Source organism: Bos indicus, chromosome 22, assembly GCF_029378745.1.
Source record: "Bos indicus isolate NIAB-ARS_2022 breed Sahiwal x Tharparkar chromosome 22, NIAB-ARS_B.indTharparkar_mat_pri_1.0, whole genome shotgun sequence".
Taxonomy (NCBI): Eukaryota; Metazoa; Chordata; class Mammalia; order Artiodactyla; family Bovidae; genus Bos; species Bos indicus.
Window position 1 is genome coordinate 27,303,490 of NC_091781.1, and position 18,762 is coordinate 27,322,251.

At 38.3% G+C, this 18,762-nt stretch overlaps 1 protein-coding gene across 4 annotated transcripts in view; it reads left to right on the forward strand.

Annotated features, from left to right (window-relative positions):
- Positions 1-18,158, forward strand: part of CNTN3 (contactin 3) — a 402,840-nt gene extending 384,682 nt beyond the window's left edge. For 3 of the 4 annotated variants that reach the window (XM_070776319.1, XM_070776322.1, XM_070776320.1), the window contains 2 exons: positions 12,956-13,068; positions 13,700-16,147. In XM_070776319.1, the coding sequence (XP_070632420.1) occupies positions 12,956-13,068; positions 13,700-14,023 (437 nt within the window). In that variant the 3' untranslated portion in view covers positions 14,024-16,147. Of the gene's footprint in view, positions 1-12,955; positions 13,069-13,699; positions 16,148-16,172 lie in introns of those variants that run through there. The other variant, XM_070776321.1, reaches the window with a different exon arrangement.
- The last annotated feature ends 604 nt before the right edge of the window (positions 18,159-18,762 follow it).

Consider the following 18,762-nt stretch of genomic DNA (forward strand, 5'->3'; position numbering starts at 1 on the left):
ACCACAGTTCAAAAGCATCCATTCTTCCACGCTCAGCTTTCTTTATAGTCCATCTCTCACATCCATACATGACTACTAGAAAAACCATAGCTTTGACTAGACAGACAATTTTTGGCAAAATAATGTCTCTGCTTTTTAATATGCTGTCTAGGTTGGTAATAGATTTTCTTCCAAGGCGCAAGCATCTTTTAATTTCATGGCTGAAGTCACCATCTGCAGTGATTTTGGAGCCCCAAAAAATAAAATCTGTCACTGTTTCTATTGTTTCCCCATCTATTTGCCATGAAGTAATGGGACCGGATGCCGTTATCTTAGTTTTCTAAATGTTGAGTTGTAAGCCAGATTTTTCACTCTCCTCTTTCACTTTCATCAAGAGGCTCTTTAAGTCTTCTTTGCTTTCTGTTGTAAGGGTGGTTTCATCTGTGTCTCTGAGGTTACTGATATTTCTCCTGGCAATCTTGATTCCAGCTTGTCCTTCATCCACCCCGGCATCTCGCATGATGTATTCTGCATATAACTTAAATAAGTAGGGTAACAATACACAGCCTTGACATACTCCTTTCAAATTTGGACCTAGTCTGTTGTTCCATGTCCAGTTCTAACTGTTGCTTCTTGACTGCATATGGATTTCTCAGGAGGCAGGTCAGGTGGTCTGGTATTCCCATCTCTTTCAGAGTTTTCCACAGTTTGTTGTGATCCACATAGTCAAAGGTATTAGCATAGTCAATAAAGCCTGAGTAGATGTTTTTCTGAAACTCTCTTGCTTTTTCCATGATGCAACCAATGTTGGCAATTTGACCTCTGGTTCCTCTGCCTTTTCTAAACCCAGCTTGAACATCTGGAAGTTCACAGTTCACATACTGCTTAAGCCTGGCTTAGAAAATTTTGACTTTACCTGCTAGTTTGTGAGATGAGTGCCATTGTAGTTTGAGCATTCTTTGGCATTGCCTTTCTTTGGGATTGGAATGAAAACTGATCTTTTCCAGTCCTGTGGCCACTGCTGAATTTTCCAAATTTGCTGGCATATTGCATGTGGCACTTTGACAGCATCATCTTTTAAGATTTGAAATAGCTCAACTGGAATTCCATCACCTCCACTAGCTTTGTTCGTAGTGATGTTTCCTAACCCCCACTTGACTTCTCATTAGGATGTCTGGCTCTAGATGAGTGATCACACCATCATGATTATTTGGGTCATGAAGGTCTTTTTGTACAGTTCTTCTGTGTATTCTTGCCACCTCTTCTTAGTATCTTTTGCTTCTGTTAAGTCCTTACCACTTCTGTCCTTTATTGTGCCCATCTTTGCATGAAATGTTCCCTTGGTATCTCTAATTTTCTCGAAGAGATCTCTAGTCTTTCCATTCTGTTGTTTTCCTCTATTTCTTTGCACTGATTGCTGAGGAAGGCTTTCTTATCTCTCCTTGCTATTCTTTGGAACTCTGCATTCAACTGGGTATATCTTTCCTTTTCTCCTTTGCCTTTCGCTTCTCTTCTTTTCTCAGCTATGTAAGGCCTCCTCAGACAACCATTTTGCTTTTTTGCATTTCTTTTTCTTGGGGATGGTCTTGATCACTACCTCCTGTACAGTGTCATGAACCTTCTTCCATAGTTCTTCAGGCACTCTTGTCTATCAGATCTAAAATCTAATCCCTGGAGAAGGAAATGGCAACCCACTCCAGTGTTCTTGCCTGGAGAATCCCAGGGACGGGGGAGCCTGGTGGGCTGCCGTCTATGGGGTCACACAGAGTCGGACACGACTGAAGTGACTTAGCATAGCATTGTAGTTTCCTTAGTGCATATACTGCTTATTTTAAATTCCGAAGATGACATCTCTAAAAAGAAAGCATTTTTCAGTTATAGCAAAGCACTCTACAACTCCTGTTTTAGTATGCAACATATAAACCCCAGTTTATATATTTTTGTCCCATTTGTTTCAACTCTTCTCTCTTCCAAGGTTCTCTGTTAATTTCTAAATAGATATAGTGAAGGTTAAGAGGTTGCAATATGATGGGCAGTATTTTGATGATAGCATTTAGTGCGTACTTTAGAAATAATCAGTGTCAGAACTTAACACATTTTATTATTTTATTGCTGTTTTGCCTGTGTAGATGAGAGCCATAGAGTACAACTTTCTAAAATTGATTTTTTCCCCAACTTTACAAAGATTTGACAAAGCTTGTGCCCAGAAGGAAAGAGCTAGGGCACTGTAGTCATTTGAGGTTAGCATCTTGGCTTCTGTGTTTCTGTAGTCATTGGGATATTGAAGAGACGCTTCAAGAAATACAGCTGCAGGATCCCAGAAAGAACAATGACAAGGCTCTGGGCTGTTGACCACCAATTCACATAGTTATAGTTTGATTGGAGAAGGAAAAAGTCAGCTGTTTTTCTCATGCGAGCGAAGTTGTAGTGTCGCCACATGTGAAAGATATTGTAATGCACCTTTCGTGTGCTCTCCTGTGGGACAGAAAGTGAAATACAGAAAGGGTTCCTTTTTACCTCTCATCTAGCCTCGCCTGGGCACCCACCAGCACTAACCTCCTATATTCATGTGATTTTATGATATGTAAAAGTTGGCTATTGAGGGTGCAGAACAAAAAAAAAATGGGCTATTGGAGTTTTTGGTAAATGGCTAGTTTTGTTGTATATGAAAAAATTACCTGGACGTCAGTTTTTAAAAAATAATTTTTACAATGAAAAACTTCAGTGCTGAAACCAGAAAGCTCTTCCAGAGTATGTCTAGATGTAGACATATACTCAGCACATCAATGATTTCTGGGCAGTGTCTTCTGTTCTTTGTATATGGTAGAAGATAAGAGCCTGCAAATTTTTTACTGAAGGGCCGGACAGTTCAAATAAATAAATAAATAAAATCTAATCCCTTGAATCTATTTGTCATTTCCACTGTATAATCATAAGGGTTATAACCCATATAATCATAGCCCCATGGACTATAGAGTCCATGGAATTCTCCAGGCCAGAATACTGGAGTGGGTAGCCTTTCCCTTCTCCAGGGGATCTTCCCAACCTGGGAATCAAACCCAGGTCTCCCACATTGCAGGCAGATTCTTTACCAGTTGAGCCACAATAGAAGTCCAAGAATACTGGAGTGGGTAGCCTATCCTTTCTCCATCGGATCATCCTGATCCATAAATCCTGTATTGCAGGCAGATTCTTTACCTACTGAGCTATCAGGGAAGCCTAAAAAATGAAAAAAAAAATTGCTCAGTCGTGTAATACTCTTTGCGATCCCTTGGACTGTAGCCTACCAGGCTCCTCCTGGAGCATGCAAAATCCTTGGCATTTTCCAGGCAAGAGTACTGAAGTGGGTTGCTATTTCCTTCTCCAGGGGATCTTGCCAACCAGGGGATTGAACCCACGTCTCCCACATTACAGGCAGACGCTTCACCCTCTGCGCCACCAAGGGAAGCCAGAACTGCTTAGGCTACTGCTTCATAGCTCTGTCAGACTGGGCTAGCATAGCTCAAGTATCGAAAATTTCCACACCTCAGACGCTTTAAACTTACAAGAGTTTCTTTCCCATTCATACTACATATCCATCACTGGTGTAGCTCAGATCCAGTCTATTCCATCTTCATTGCAGGATCCAGACTGGAGGAGCAGCCGCTTTCCAGGTCGTGCTGGTCTCACAGCAGAGGGAAAATGATGGACCATGCTCTTCAGTGCCCCCTAAAGGGGTCATTCCACATTTGCTTTCCTTCCCCTGCCTGAAGAAAGCCATATGACAAAGCCTGATGTCTGTGAGATGCCAGTGAGAAGGGGACGCATGTCTTCCTAAGAGCAGGGGACCACAAGTACTGTAGCCAAGCTGCTTGTCAGTGACAGAGAGGCAGGGGAGCTTGATCTTCTCACAGAGGGTGAGGAACAGAGGATTGCAGAGACTTTAAATAATAATACAGTCTACCCCAAAACATTTTTAGACACTGATAATCAATCCTACCAGCCAATAATAAGGATCATTAAAAATGTTTCTGGAGGAGCTAAGAATAAATTGCAGGTATCAAGAGATGCCTAGGGATCCCTGAGTTGCTCTTTCATCTGCCTATACTGCCTGTGCCTTCGTCCTTCATATCTTTCCTTCAGCATCTTCAACCTCAAGCCTTTATAGATATAACAAGTTAATTTATTCCAGCCAGATGGATTACTTACATAAATATGTCAATTAAATATCCCCAAGACATATAAAAATTACCCCAAATGACTCTTGATTTAGAAAGAAGAATGATAACCTCAAATGCCTTCAATAGACAGGCAGGTTTAACAATGGGAGGTGAGTGGGGCAATCTCTTCTTCCTTCACCCCATCCTTTCTATCCATCACTGTAGGACCAGTGTTTCTCATCATCTGGTTTTGCAAAAGAAACCAGAAGTCTAGAACTTAAATGAAACTTCCCAAATGTAAATGTTGGCACCTACCCCAAATTAAAATACAGTATTTGGATTAGACAAGAAATATTTGTTAGCTGGGTCTGGCTTTCAGGAACTCTCAGGTTGCGGTGTCTGATTTGAAGCTTTATAGTTTCAGATGTTTCACTGTCTTGTGTTTTTAACTTCAGCAATAGCTCTGCCGGCCGTTTTCCTTCTTTTGCAGTTGAGACACTGGCGTCTATCAGGTCAGGGGAGTAGACTCATTACAGCTGACTTGTGAATGGCCACAGTGCATCTAGAAAGTCTGAAGTGTATTAGGTAGATCTGGTCTGTGATGTTTCAGGCTTGCTGTTTGTTGGTGCACAAAGGTAAATTCTTAGCGAAGTGGCAGCACATCAACTTCATAATCTGAAGGGTCTGAGCTCATGTCTCAGAGAAGGCATAGTGTTAGGACTTCCCAGGTGGCTCAGTGGTAAAGAATCTGCCTGCAAAGCAGGAGACCCAATTTCGATACCTTGGTCAGGAAGATCCCCTGGAGGAGGCATGGCAACCCACTCCAGTATTATTGCCGGGAGAATTCCGTGAACAGAGGAGCCTGGCAGGCTACAGTCCATGGGGTCCCAAGGAATTGGACATGACTGAGTGACTAACACTTTCACTTAAAGGTAAATAGTTTTGATAGTTTGTGGAAGGAAAGGGTTAATAGTTGAAGTTTGACCTTAGTAAGCTAGAAAAGAAGAGCAGTTAAGGCTTAATACAAGGTACATGCGTGCTCAGTCACTTCAGTCGTGCACAACTCTTTGCCACCCTCTAGACTGTAGCCTGCCATACTCCTCTGGCCATGGGATTCTCCAGGCAAGAATACTGGAGTAGGTTGCCATGCCTTCCTCTAGGGGAGCTTCCTGACCCAGGGATTGGACTCAGGGATGAAACCCATGTCTCCTGCATTGCAGGCGGATTCTTTACCACTGAACCATCACAGAATCCCCTAATACAGGGTAACTAAAGATTACTAAGGGTGGAAGTCAAAAGTAGGAATGAAGATAACTAAAGAGAAGTTTGGATCATACAATAATCAAACTTTGTTCATAATTTGCTTAATGTTTTACAATCTCCAGTCATTGAATGATTCTTGCAAGATTTTAGTCACATACTCAAACAATCTGATTATTATTTCCCTAATTTATTTACTTTAATACTCAAATATATTTATTTTATTATTTTGTTTTTTGTTGTTGGAGAAGACTTTTTTTTGTTGTTATTTTATTTATTTATTTATTTATTTTATTTTTTAACTTTACAATATTGTATTGGTTTTGCCATATATCAAAATGAATCCGCCACAGGCATACATGTGTTCCCCATCCTGAACCCTCCTCCCTCCTCCCTCCCCATACCATCCCTTTGGGTTGTCCCAGTGCACCAGCCCCAAGCATCCAATATCGTGCATTGAACCTAGACTGGCAACTCGTTTCATATATGATATTATACATGTTTCAATGCCATTCTCCCAAATCATCCCACCCTCTCCCTCTCCCACCGAGTCCAAAAGACTGTTCTATACATCAGTGTCTCTTTTGCTGTCTCGCATACAGGGTTATCGTTACCATCTTTCTAAATTCCATATATATGCATTAGTATACTGTATTGGTGTTTTTCTTTCTGGCTTACTTCACTCTGTACAATAGGCTTCAGCTTCATCCACCTCATTAGAACTGATTCAAATGTATTCTTTTTAATGGCTGAGTAATACTCCGTTGTGTATATGTACCACAGCTTTCTTATCCATTCATCTGCTGATGGACATTTAAGTCGCTTCCATGTCCTGGCTATTATAAACAGTGCTGCGATGAACATTGGGGTACACGTGTCTCTTTCAATTCTGGTTTCCTCCGTGTGTATGCCCAGCAGTGGAATTGCTGGATCATAAGGCAGTTCTATTTCCAGTTTTTTAAGGAATCTCCACACTGTTCTCCATAGTGACTGTACTAGTTTGCATTCCCACCAACAGTGTAAGAGGGTTCCCTTTTCTCCACACCCTTTCCAACATTTATTGCTTGTAGACTTTTGGATCTCAGCCATTCTGACTGGCGTGAAATGGTACCTCATTGTGGTTTTGATTTGCATTTCTCTGATAATGAGTGATGTTGAGCATCTTTTCATGTGTTTGTTAGCCATCTGTATGTCTTCTTTGGAGAAATGTCTATTTAGTTCTTTGGCCCATTTTTTGATTGGGTAACTTATTTTTCTGGAGTTGAGCTGTAGGAGTTGCTTGTAAAATATATTTATTTTAAAAGGCTTTGTATCATTGTTATTTACAGAACATGATTAATATTCTCTCCATTACAAAGTGGTAGTCCTACATTTTTTTTTCTATAAAAATGAAAGCAAATCAGTTATTTAAACAGAGAAAAGTTTAACAGTTAAAACTATAGTGAATAGCAAAAAGAAACATAATCATTTGCCAGAAATGTGTCCATGAAAATAAGTTTTGCAATGAGCGAATCGGAGTGTTAATGATTATTATTAGTAGAGTGATATTCTGTTCTTGATTGCTCAATTTGAGATGAATTATTTGTAGTAAATATATCCTTAGGTCAGAGTTAATTTGAATTATGACTGTGTGTTTTGGGGTGTTTACCAGACATCTGTGTGCAACTGAAAACATCTGAGTTATTTGTTTGTATAATGCCCTTTGTTCTGTGTCATTATTTAGATCATAGTTTAATCTATGTGTTGTATTTAAAGTAGATTGCCACTGATATGCCAATTTCAGCGTCATCAAAAAGAATCATATTTATGAATAATTGCATCCAACTAAGAGTTGGATGTAGTAGGTTTTTTTTTTTCCCCTAATGTGAATATAGGCAAATATTTGCAATTAAAATGTTATCCACGTAAATCATCTTAGTGGTACAAGTACTGATCTCTGGGAATCACTAACGTGGTTCATGGTTAGAAGTCAGAAAATATCTTTACCTTGTTCTCACTGTATTTAGGAGAATCTCTGACACAGAGCAAGTGCTTATTGAGTATGTAGTGACTAAAAGGGATTTCCAGATAGAAACCTTTTCTGCAAGGCCTGTGTCATTCATCCGGTCTGCCATGCCTTCCTTCTTATCCCACCACTCATATGACCGCCATCATCATGGCCTATTCACAGATTCCAGTTCTGCCCCAGCCCTCCAACTCCACTACCATCACTTGCATTTGGACCTTTATTGCCTTTTACACAAAATGCTACAGTGTATTCCCTACGGAGCTTCCACCAAGGTTTTCCTCCTTCTCCCTGTGCCCCACAGAAGATCTATGAGCACACACCTATTGGTTCCACAGATCTGATCCTTCTTCAGCCTTCTGCCAATTGCCTACAAAGCAATGTTCCTTTTCTAGTTCCTTTGACCTTCTAGACTCTTTAGAATATGGTTCCTACCTGCCTCTCCAACTGCCTTTGCTCTGATCCCTTCCCCTCATCCTTACCTGTATTGTCAGGACTCAGCTCCCCATGGCACCGTGTTAGTTCTTGGCCTCTGCACCCTGGCCTGTGTCATGCCTTTGCCTTGGATACCCCCTGCCACGCCCGGCCCAACCCCTGCATGTTCAACTCTTATCATCTTTCAAAATCCACTTGAGATGTTGGCACCTCCTTATCTGCTTTTTCCCTTAACACTTAGAACTATGTTAGTTAACAAATCATTTAAGTATTTAATTAACACACCAATTGTTTCACTGGTTTTTTTCTTATTTTTTCTTTCTGTTATGTTTCTTATCTTCTTAGCCTCAACATGATCAGCTATATTCAAACTCTCAAGCTGATGGTCAGCATTAATGTCCCAGTTTGGTCTTCTTAGCCTCAACATGATCAGCTGTATTCAAACTCTCAAGCTGATGGTCAGCATTAATGTCCCAGTTTGGTCTTTGTGAAATTTATAGCATTTATTGGGTTGTGTCTTGGAGGACTATAAAAACCATGGAGCTAGAAAATACATTCTAAATCCTGTTATGTCATATTTGAAAACACTGTGCAGCCATATGTTGTCCTGCTGATACCATGGTGAATTGTAACTGATATTTTTTTCCTGATTCTTTACCCAATTCATTATCTTACTTTATCATTGCATGAACCATTCCTTAGGGACACATGGGGAATAGATCAAACTTATTTTCTAATAACACGATAAAAGTTTTTTTGTTAATTCTTGTGTTGTATCTCTTGCCTTAAAATGGCAGCCAGTTACATATAAAATCTTAAGTTGATATCTACCTTTGACAGGATACTGGATTCGTGAATAAAAACTATGGACATATGGACAAATCATTTGTCAACTCTTTCAAGAGCTGTAGTCACAGATAGTCAGCACAGTGTAATAGGGGAGGCATAGACTTTGGAATTAACAAGAGCTTGTTTGAATCCACATGGTATCTCTTACCAGTTGTGCATCTTAGCAAGTTCTTTGCTTTTAATTTTTGTGATAAAAATACACATGACATAAAATTTCCATCTCACTTCTTTTTAAATGTATAGTTCCTGAGTGTTAGGCTTGGTTGCTGTTAGGCTTGGTTAGCTAATCTCCAGAACTCTTTTCACCTTATGAAAGAGAAAATCTGTACCTATTAAACATCTCCTCTTCTCCTCTCCTTCACCCCTGGCAACCGCAATTCTACATTATGCCTTTATGGATTAACTACTCCAGCTGCCTTATATATGTGGATTCACATACAGAATTTGTCTTCTTGTGACTGGTTTATTTCATAATTTCCTCAAGGCTCATCCATATTATAACATGTGTCAGGATTTCCTTCCTATTTAGGGCTAAATAGTATTCCACTCTACGGATAAGCCTCATTTTGATTACTCATTCATTTGTTGATGGACACTTAGGTTGCTCAACCTTTTGTCTACTGGGGATGATGCTGCTATCAACATGAATGCAGAATCTGTTTTTATAAACTCTCTGGGTCCAGATTACCCATGTACAGAAAATGGGCATTATTATAATGCAATATAATGAGAATTGAGTAAATTATAAAAAAGTATATTCTACCATTCCTAACATAGTTTAGGTTTTAATAAACATTAGTTGCTAACAGTAATAGAATTTTAAATGTGAAGAGAAATTTGGTCTGATCAAGGATTTTCTAGATATTATTCTTACCAGTAGTGATAAGAGATGATTTTAAAATAGCTTATAAATATTTTTTAAGTTTTAATAATGCTTCATTTATTAAATAGAATACCATAGGAATGTAACTAGCATAACAGGCTCATGATAATGTGACTATTGGTGTTTAGGAAAAGGCTAAACTGTGTGGATCACCACAAACGGTGGAAAATTCTGAATGAGATGGGAATACCAGACCACCTGACCTGCCTCTTGAGAAACCTGTATGCAGGTCAGGAAGCAACAGTTAGAACTGGACATAAATAGGGAAAGGAGTATGTCAAGGCTGTATCTTGTTACCCTGCTTATTTAATTTATATGCAGAGTACATCATGAGAATCGCTGAGCTGGATGAAGCACAAGCTGGAATCAAGATTGCCAGGAGAAATATCAATAACCTCAGATATGCAGATGACACCATGCTTATGGCGTTGGTGAAAGCAAAGAAGAACTAATGAGCCTCTTGATGAAAGTTCAAGAGGAGAGTGAAAAAGTTGGCTTAAAGCTCCACATTCAAAAAACTAAGATCATGGCATCCAGTCCCATCACTTCATGGCAAATCGATGGGGAAACGGTGGGAATAGTGGCAGACTTTATTTGGGGGGGCTCCAAAATCACTGCAGATGGTTACTGCAGCCATGAAATTAAAAGACACTTACTCCTTGGAAGAAAAGTTGTGACCAACGTAGATGGCATATTAAAAAGCAGAGAGATTACAGTGCCAACAAAGGTCCGTCTAGTCAAGGCTATGGTTTTTCCATTAGTCATGTATGGATGTGAGAGTTGGACTATAAAGAAGGCTGAGCACCAAAGAATTGATGCTTTTGAACTGTGGTGTTGGAGAAGACTCTTGAGAGTCCCTTGGACTGCAAGGAGATCCAACCAGTCCATTCTGAAGGAAATAAGTCCTGAATATTCATTGGAAGGACTGATGCTAAAGTGGAAACTTTAATACTTTGGCTACCTGATGCGAAGAACTGACTCATTTGAAAAGACCCTGATGCTGGGAAAGATTGAAGGTGGGAGGAGAAGGGGACAACAGAGGATGAGGTGGTTGGATGGCATCACGCACTCAATGGACATGAGTTTGTGATGGACAGGGAGGCCTGACTTGGTGCAGTCCATAGGGTCGCAAAGAGTGGGAAACAACTGAGCGACTGAACTAAACTGAACTGAAAGTCAATGTTTATGTGTTTTTTTGTTCAATCAAGTTCATTTATTAAAAAATAGCAAAAATGATGGAAATGGAACATGACTATCTGATGCTTAGAAACACCAATATGGAAAATGAGTAATCAGACCCAGCATGGAGCTTTTATTTCCCCCCCTTTCCCATTTCCTGTTTTGTTATTATTATTTTTTTTTTCTTTTTGTCCATTCAAAAAGTATTGAGTTTAGGATGCACTCATTCAGCTCGTCTGTTGATATTCTGGGACTCATACAAAATAAGGCTGAATGCTAAACATGAAGTCACTTCTTCTGCAAGACTAGTGATGGAATAAATCACTCCAAAATAAATTCCACCAAAATCACTCAAGTTTTCTATACTCTGCAAGCACATATCTCTTGACAGGACACATTATGATGAAGTATATTATCTGAACTGCATCAAATGGAGCCTGTCCTTTTCTGGTGCTGCTAGGCCATGGGGAATCACAGACTTTGGTAACTGTTCTCACAACAGTGCATTCATAACATTTGGATGGAGCCCCCAGAACATAGTCATTAGGAACCCTAGGCAACTGCCATTATGTATGTTTTGTTATATAAGCTTTGCAACTTGAATGCTCTGAGCTGACCTGAACTCCTTGTGAATATCAGATCACAAATTTTAAACGCAATGTGGAATAGTATGAAAGAACAGACAGGAAGCCAAAGAATCTGCAGGGAATAGTCTTGTTTAGCATCATTAGTCACCTCAGTGTATCTGTGTGGTCTCCCCATGTGTAAGTCCAGCCACCTCTCCCTCATGGCATGAGTCAGCGATATCTAGAAATGTCTCAGCATGGCCAATCTTTTATATCATTTTCCCGTAACAAATTCAGTTAACCAAGTTACATTTTGTGGCTAAATCTACAAGTACAATGTATTTCAGCACTGTTTCGGGCAATTGTGATGTTGTTGCCAAATGGATAATATTATGTTTGCTGTTTCGTGATTAAGAAACTGACTTTTCAGTGCCCTATGTTGCTCTTGACAAATGCTACCAAACCCCGCTCCTCCTGCATCTAGTGTTCATGCTGCTGCTGCTGTTGCTAAGTCGCTTCAGTCATGTCTGACTCTGTGCGACCCCATAGACGGCAGCCCACCAGGCTTCCCCATCCCTGGGATTCTCCAGGCAAGAACACTGGAGTGGGTTGCCATTTCCTTCTCCAATGCGTGAAAGTGAAAAGTGAAAGTTACGTCACTCAGTGTGTCCGACTCTTAGCGACCCCATGGACTGCAGCCCACCAGGCTCCTCCATCCCTGGGATTTTCCAGGCAAGAGTACTGGAGTGGGGCACCATTGCCTTCTCCGCTAGTGTTCATGAGAGGAAACTAAATTATAAATCCACGTTTTTAAACCTCAGAGAGTTTCATTAATTATGTAATGGAATTCTCATTAACGTTTTAGTGTTTTGCCTTATTTTTCTCAAAAATTGATTTAAACTTGGAAAACGAAGACTAAAATATAGACTGTTTGCTGCAATTTTTCATGTGTGTAGCTATTACTTCATGGGAATAAATCTAAGTAATCTTTATTTTTGATTGCCTCCCATTTTGCTCATCTCATCATACATGGCTGGCTTAAAAATCATCTGCACTTCATTTCCTACAACTTTAATCTGCTCAGTTGCCAATTTCTCTCAGCCTCTGGATGTATGAAACAGGACACACTGCCTGCCTTTCCTGGCCCATCAACAGGCAACCCTCTAGTGGTGGATAAAAGAATTTCTTTATCTCCAGTATCAACAAGTTTTCCAAGACATCACTGTGGTGATGGTGGTTTAGTTGCTAAGTTGTCTCCAACTTTTTGCGATCCCATGGACTATATAACCTACCAGGCTCCTCTGTCCATGGGGTTCTCCAGGAGTGGGTTGTCATTTCCTTCTCCAGGGGATCTTCCCAACCCAGGAATCAAACCCATGTCTCCTGCATTGCAGATGGATTCTTTACTGCTGAGCCACCTGGGAAGAAATGCCCTAAAGTGTATCATGAATATGCTAAAATGAATTGTCTCACAGTGTTCTGGAAATGACTTTGTAAAAGGAAATTTAGCTATTCTGTTATTTTTTGTGATTCTGCCTATGCACTATGAGTTACCAAAGAGATTCTGCCTTACTTCTGCCGCCTCCTTTATCTATGTGTCGTATGTAAAATATCACTCCATGCTCAAATCTATTTTGCTTTTCTCATTCTGCATTTCAAGCTCCCAGTCAGCCACCAGGAAATGTTGTTTGGAATGCTACAGACACGAAAGTGTTGCTTAATTGGGAACAAGTGAAAGCCATGGAGAATGAATCAGAAGTAACAGGATATAAAGTAAGTGGTATAATTTGCAATGCTTTCTTTTCCCACTTCTGGTAGTACTTTTCAAAGAAAGCTAGATTTGAACAGTTTTTTGTTTGTTTGTTTGTTTGTTTTTTCCCTAAATGTTGATGGTGTGGTCTTTATAAACTACTTTTGACATACAGATATCAAGCTGTTTGTGAAAAGAATATTTTTCCAAAATGCCTGATTTCTTAAATATAAATTTAAGTGAAATAATTGTGCTCATATGGGAATTTTAGGCCAAATGTTGGTAAAGCGTTTGTTGTTTCCTATTTCTGATACTCATCTATATACTACTTAAAATGAATCCATAGTTTTGGCTCTGATTCCTTGGTCTGGTGTTCAGGTCCTTGCCCCGTCTCTGAAGCCTTAGAAATACCCAACCAACTGAATGTTTCTTGGAAGAAGTTCAGTCTCCCCACCTCATTGATTTTGAGGATTGGATGAGTCTTACCATGTGCTGACCCTTCATCTAAGATCTATGATAGATCTATGAATGCAGCAGATACTGTAGTGGGTATAGAAAAACAACTGATATAAATGAAGTAACATCAGGGGAATAATTCTGATGAAAAAATAAAAGCAGGCAGTAAAAAAGATTATGTTTGTTCATGCATTTTAGGTTTTCTATAGGACTAGCAGTCAAAATAATGTGCAAGTGCTGAACACAAATAAAACTTCAGCTGAACTTTTGCTGCCCATTAAAGAGGACTACATTATTGAAGTTAAGGCCACAACGGATGGCGGGGATGGGACCAGTAGTGAACAGATCAGGATTCCAAGAATAACCAGTAAGTCGGTCGAAGTCAGTGTCTCAATTCCCAGCATCAGTTATGAGCCTGCAAGAGAGAGTCTGTTTGCGCACAACCCACCCCGTCTTTTTTCTTTTTTTTCCTACTGTGTCTTTTGTCTGAATGCTGAGAAGGTTTTAGAATATGAGAAGTGAGGGAAGGAGGAATTCCTCAAGAGTGCTGCTAAGTAAGGAGAATGATAAGAGCCGAAAGACAGGAAAAAAAAAAAAAAACCCTTGAGAAATGTTTAGCAAATGTTATTAGTTTAACTTTTGTATTCTGAGCTTTGCATAAATTTGCCTTTGGAGTTCCATAAAAATAGAATTCTTTTTCTCAAGGGCAATGTTGAACCCACAAAACAATTTTAAGATCTTTAATATTCCAGTTGTTTGCCTCCTAGAAATTATAGATATGTCTTATCAGTTCTTTACCAAGTAGAAATTTTAACATTTTTAAGGTCATAACCCACTTTTGGCCAAACTGAAAGACACTTTCTAAACAAATTCTTGGTTTCTGATTTCAAAGGAAGTTCATACTTACTTTTCCTTTCAAAGTCCACATGAAGCCTACTTTATTACAATATAAAGTTACACTTTCAGAGTTGAGGGAAACAGACTTTTCATACATATTTTATCAGTGACAGCGGTAGAACACATTTTATCTTTTCTTTTAAATCTCAAGTGTGGAGTTTTGGGGCCTCATTTAAGTACCGCAGAAGCCATCCTGTCTTCATACTTTATTCTCTGGTCCTTAGTAACCTAAATTACTTTGTTTCCTTTCACTGAACTCTACCTAATCTATAGTCTTAGACATTCAAAATTAAAACCCTTATCTGTAATCTTGGAAAACAAAATGGGACATCTTTAGCAAATATAGAGAAAGGGAGATGTGGAAATTTGGAAGAATTTTATCTTTTCATGAAAGCATAAAGACTGCAATACTTAGACCAAAAACAAACAAGTAGCCATGTGAAGAAAATGCGAAATGTTTATCTCAGAACTGACTTCTGCAACATAAAAATCTGTAGAAACCATTTAGGACTACAGACATTTTTAAAAGTGTATGCACTTCAGTAGAGCAAAACCAGAAATTAATTTAAGCTTATTATTGGTAATATTAGTGATAATATTTAAGTTTTAAAATTAAGATTAAGATATTCTGTCCTATTTCTACGATAGCTCAAGGTTCAGAGTTAAAATTACAATATGGCCAGGTACTTTTGTGGTAGTCAAGTGGCTAAGACACCACACTCCCAATGCTGGGGGCCTGGGGTTCGATCCCTAGTCAGGGAACTAGATCCCACATGCCACAGCTAAGAGTTTGCATGCTACAACTAAAAATCCCGCGTGGGGATGTCCTTGGTTTGCATGCTGCAACTGAGAGTTTGCATGCCACAACTAAAGATGCCGCATGCCATAACTAAAAGACCCTGCATGACGCCACTGAAAATTCTGCATACTGCAACTAAAGACGCCACAGGCCGAAATGAAAAAGATGCTGCATGCTACAGCTAAAAGACCCAGCATGGGGACTTCCCTGGTGGTTAGCATGCTGCAGCTAAGAGTTCGCATGCCGCAACTGCAGATCCTGCATGCCACAACTAATGAACCCATGTGCCGCAACAAAGACCGAAGGCCCCGTGTGCCCTCAACTAAGATCCGGTGCACAGCGTGGCCAAAGAGGAACTGTCAACAGGAATGGGTTCTGTGTGTTTGCAGGAACAGACATGATTTTAGCATTTGAGGGCTGCCATCTCAAGAGTAGCCTTTTCCTCTGACATCTGCCATCTTGCTGAGCATGCATAGGTTGCCGGTCTTAAGTGCAGACAAAGCCATCTCTAGGAAAATGGAGCTTGTTACTGATTGCTTTTTTAAGATGTTGTTTTATATTATACATAACAATTTATGTACAAATGCACAAAAGAGAAATAAACACAGATTTTTCAGAACCCGTCTCTGATGAAGCTTTAATTAAACCATTGAATTAGCTCAAAATTGTCTGTAATAGAGTATAGTTGTTTTCAAAATGATTAAGTTGCTTTTCCACTTTCAATTAAAGTTAAATAATACTAGATAAACAAAACCCAGAATCATTTAAGAAAACTTAAGTACGTCAGGGTGTTTATAGATACCCATGGCAAATAAAATCGGCTACATTGATAAATAAACTGAAAACTAATGTTAACTTGTGGTAGTAAATTAGGTCCCTGATATGATTTGCTTATGATTGGAAAGACTTTGCTTTTGTCCTGGTTGCTTAAATTGGTGCAGTTCTCATTAATGAGCTGTTTATCGTCTTTGACAGATATGGATGCAAGAGGTTGTACGTCAGCCATCTCCACTGTCTACCCTGTGTCAAGTTATGTCTCTGTAATAATGTTCTTTATTGTAAACACCTTGTGGTGATAGTCACTTTTTAATTATTTATTGGAAACTGAATTGGTTACAAAAGAAGTGCTTTCATGAAATCCAGTGATGATGCATGGTTTTTTTTCAACTGTATTTTTAAATTTCTACATAGGTAAAATATGAATATAATAGAAAAAAACAGTAAATCCCTTTAGGGGACTCTGAAATGCCTTAATATTTACTTGATAAACCAAAGGAATTTACATATTACATCCACCCGATTTTTGATAGAGACATTCTTTAGCTATGATTTGAGGCCTGCCTGTGGATGAAGACTCACATGCCACCATGTGTATGCATATGCAGACACATGCATGGCTGTGGTGCTTTTAGGGTTTTTTTTTAATTAATAGAGAAAAACTCATGTAATCCAAATGCTTTCTTCCCATTGTAATAGCACTATTTGGAAGATATAATTAATATTATTTGAAATGCTCATTTGAAATACTCAAGGATGAAAAATTACATTTTAAAATTTACCCTGTTTGGAAAAGGGTGCATGTGATTCAAAAGAACGTTGTTAGAGATGCTCCGCTAGAATGTGGAAGTGTGCTATTTGTTCAGGTAAACTAGTGAGTGTTTGTGAGATTGTTTACAAATCACTTTTCTCACTCTGCTTCTCAATTACTCATCCCTAAAATGTGGAGATAGTAATACCCATCTTATCTGCCTCTGCCCCGTACATTACTTACTAAAAGATAAAGAAGGAAATCTGAAAGTGCTTTGTTACCCCTAATGCACTAAGCCTGTACAAAATATTAGTGTGAGTTTATTTAATAATATTAAAGTCATGAGAACCTGTCATATTTTTAAAGTTTGCACTTTAAACAAAGTTTTCATTGTAGGTAATGCTTTCTCTTTCATTCCATGATATTATTTTGGCATGATCACATTCTATCATTTTCTCAAAAGTTTTAAAAACTGAAATAAAATTAAAAGGAATAGTTTCCTTCATACCTATGAACAAGCTTTCAGGTTTTATTAAAACCTGGTGGAGGAAATAAGAAATGACCTGAATCTTAACCCATATATTATACAAAATTCACATGATCCTTCATTTCCAATTTTTTATTCCATTACGGGACTCTTTTTTGGATGGTGGAGATGGTTTTTTAATGAAGTCCAACAGTCTATCAGAGTGAGTCTGGCAGAATTTTTAGCTCCTGAGCTAAATTTGTAATAGAACCATGGCCATGCTGCTGACTTTGATATGTATGACTCAGTCTCTCAATGCATTGTGTTCAAAGGATTGTCAAAGACATGACTTCATAGCAATATGTTAAAAATATAAGAAAATCAGCAGATTGAGTGTTAAACATTGCAAAATCAATTTTTTACCTATTTCCAACGGTTTCACATTTTGCAGGAACTTGTTCTTTGCAAAGATACCTGAATTTGAAACCAACAGATATCAAAAGAGAATACATATTAGCAAAATTCTGATATCACCATAAAGCATTACTTTACATTTAGAGATTCCTTTTAAGATAACATCATTATACACAAAGAAAAAAATATTTATAACTTTTCTCTGGAAGTTCTGTATATAGTGTATATATCTAGAAAAAAATCTGAACAAGTAGATTTCATATGACCATTGTTATTTCAGGTCAAAAAGTGGGGGAACACTTCCTCCAATACCTGTATTTTATGCAACATGTAATGGAGTTGTACCTTTTTATTACTTAGTAATTCCTAGAATATGTTCCTATAGTTTTCATTTTCAAGATGATTAATCTCTTGTTTCATGGTGTTTCTAGAAATATATCTCCATGAGATATGTACTTTGTTTCATATTGAAAAGTATGACATTTACCTTTAAATTCCTGTGTGTGTATCCTATGGTTATCTGTATGTATTATTTTTTATTATTCTAATAAAATTTATAAAAAGCAAATGCCTATGTGTGATTAATTGTGTTATGGTCAAAAAGAACATTTTAAGGGAGAAATAAGAGGGCATCATAATAGTTGTTCTGATGCTATCATTTCTTATATTTTTCAGTCTACTTTTTGTCTTTCTATCTTTTAAACTTTTATCTTTTTATAATCTCATGACAGTAGTTTGAGACAATGCCCTCTCTATTAAAGGTATTTCAGCTTTGGGTAGATGGGAGAAAAGAGAAGCAGAAAATTATCTTATTGAATTATGGTATTTAGTTTCTTCTGATTTTATTTGGTTGATACAGCTACTCCCACTTTTTTGACAAATATCTTCTTAATATTGGTGTCAATTTATCAACTCTCATTAATTTTCTCCTTGGTATCAGGGTTAGAGACTTGCTTCTAAACAATCCTTGTGCTATAATATACACTAAGTATTTGAATACATGCAGTAGGAAAAGATTGATTTTTAATTAGTAAAGAGTTTTAAATGTTATCATCGATGTAAGGAAAATTAGACATGAAATAATAATTCAATCATTTTCTTACATGAAAACCTAAGGTATACTTAGAGGCAGGAGAATTCAGTGGAAAAAGTATGTG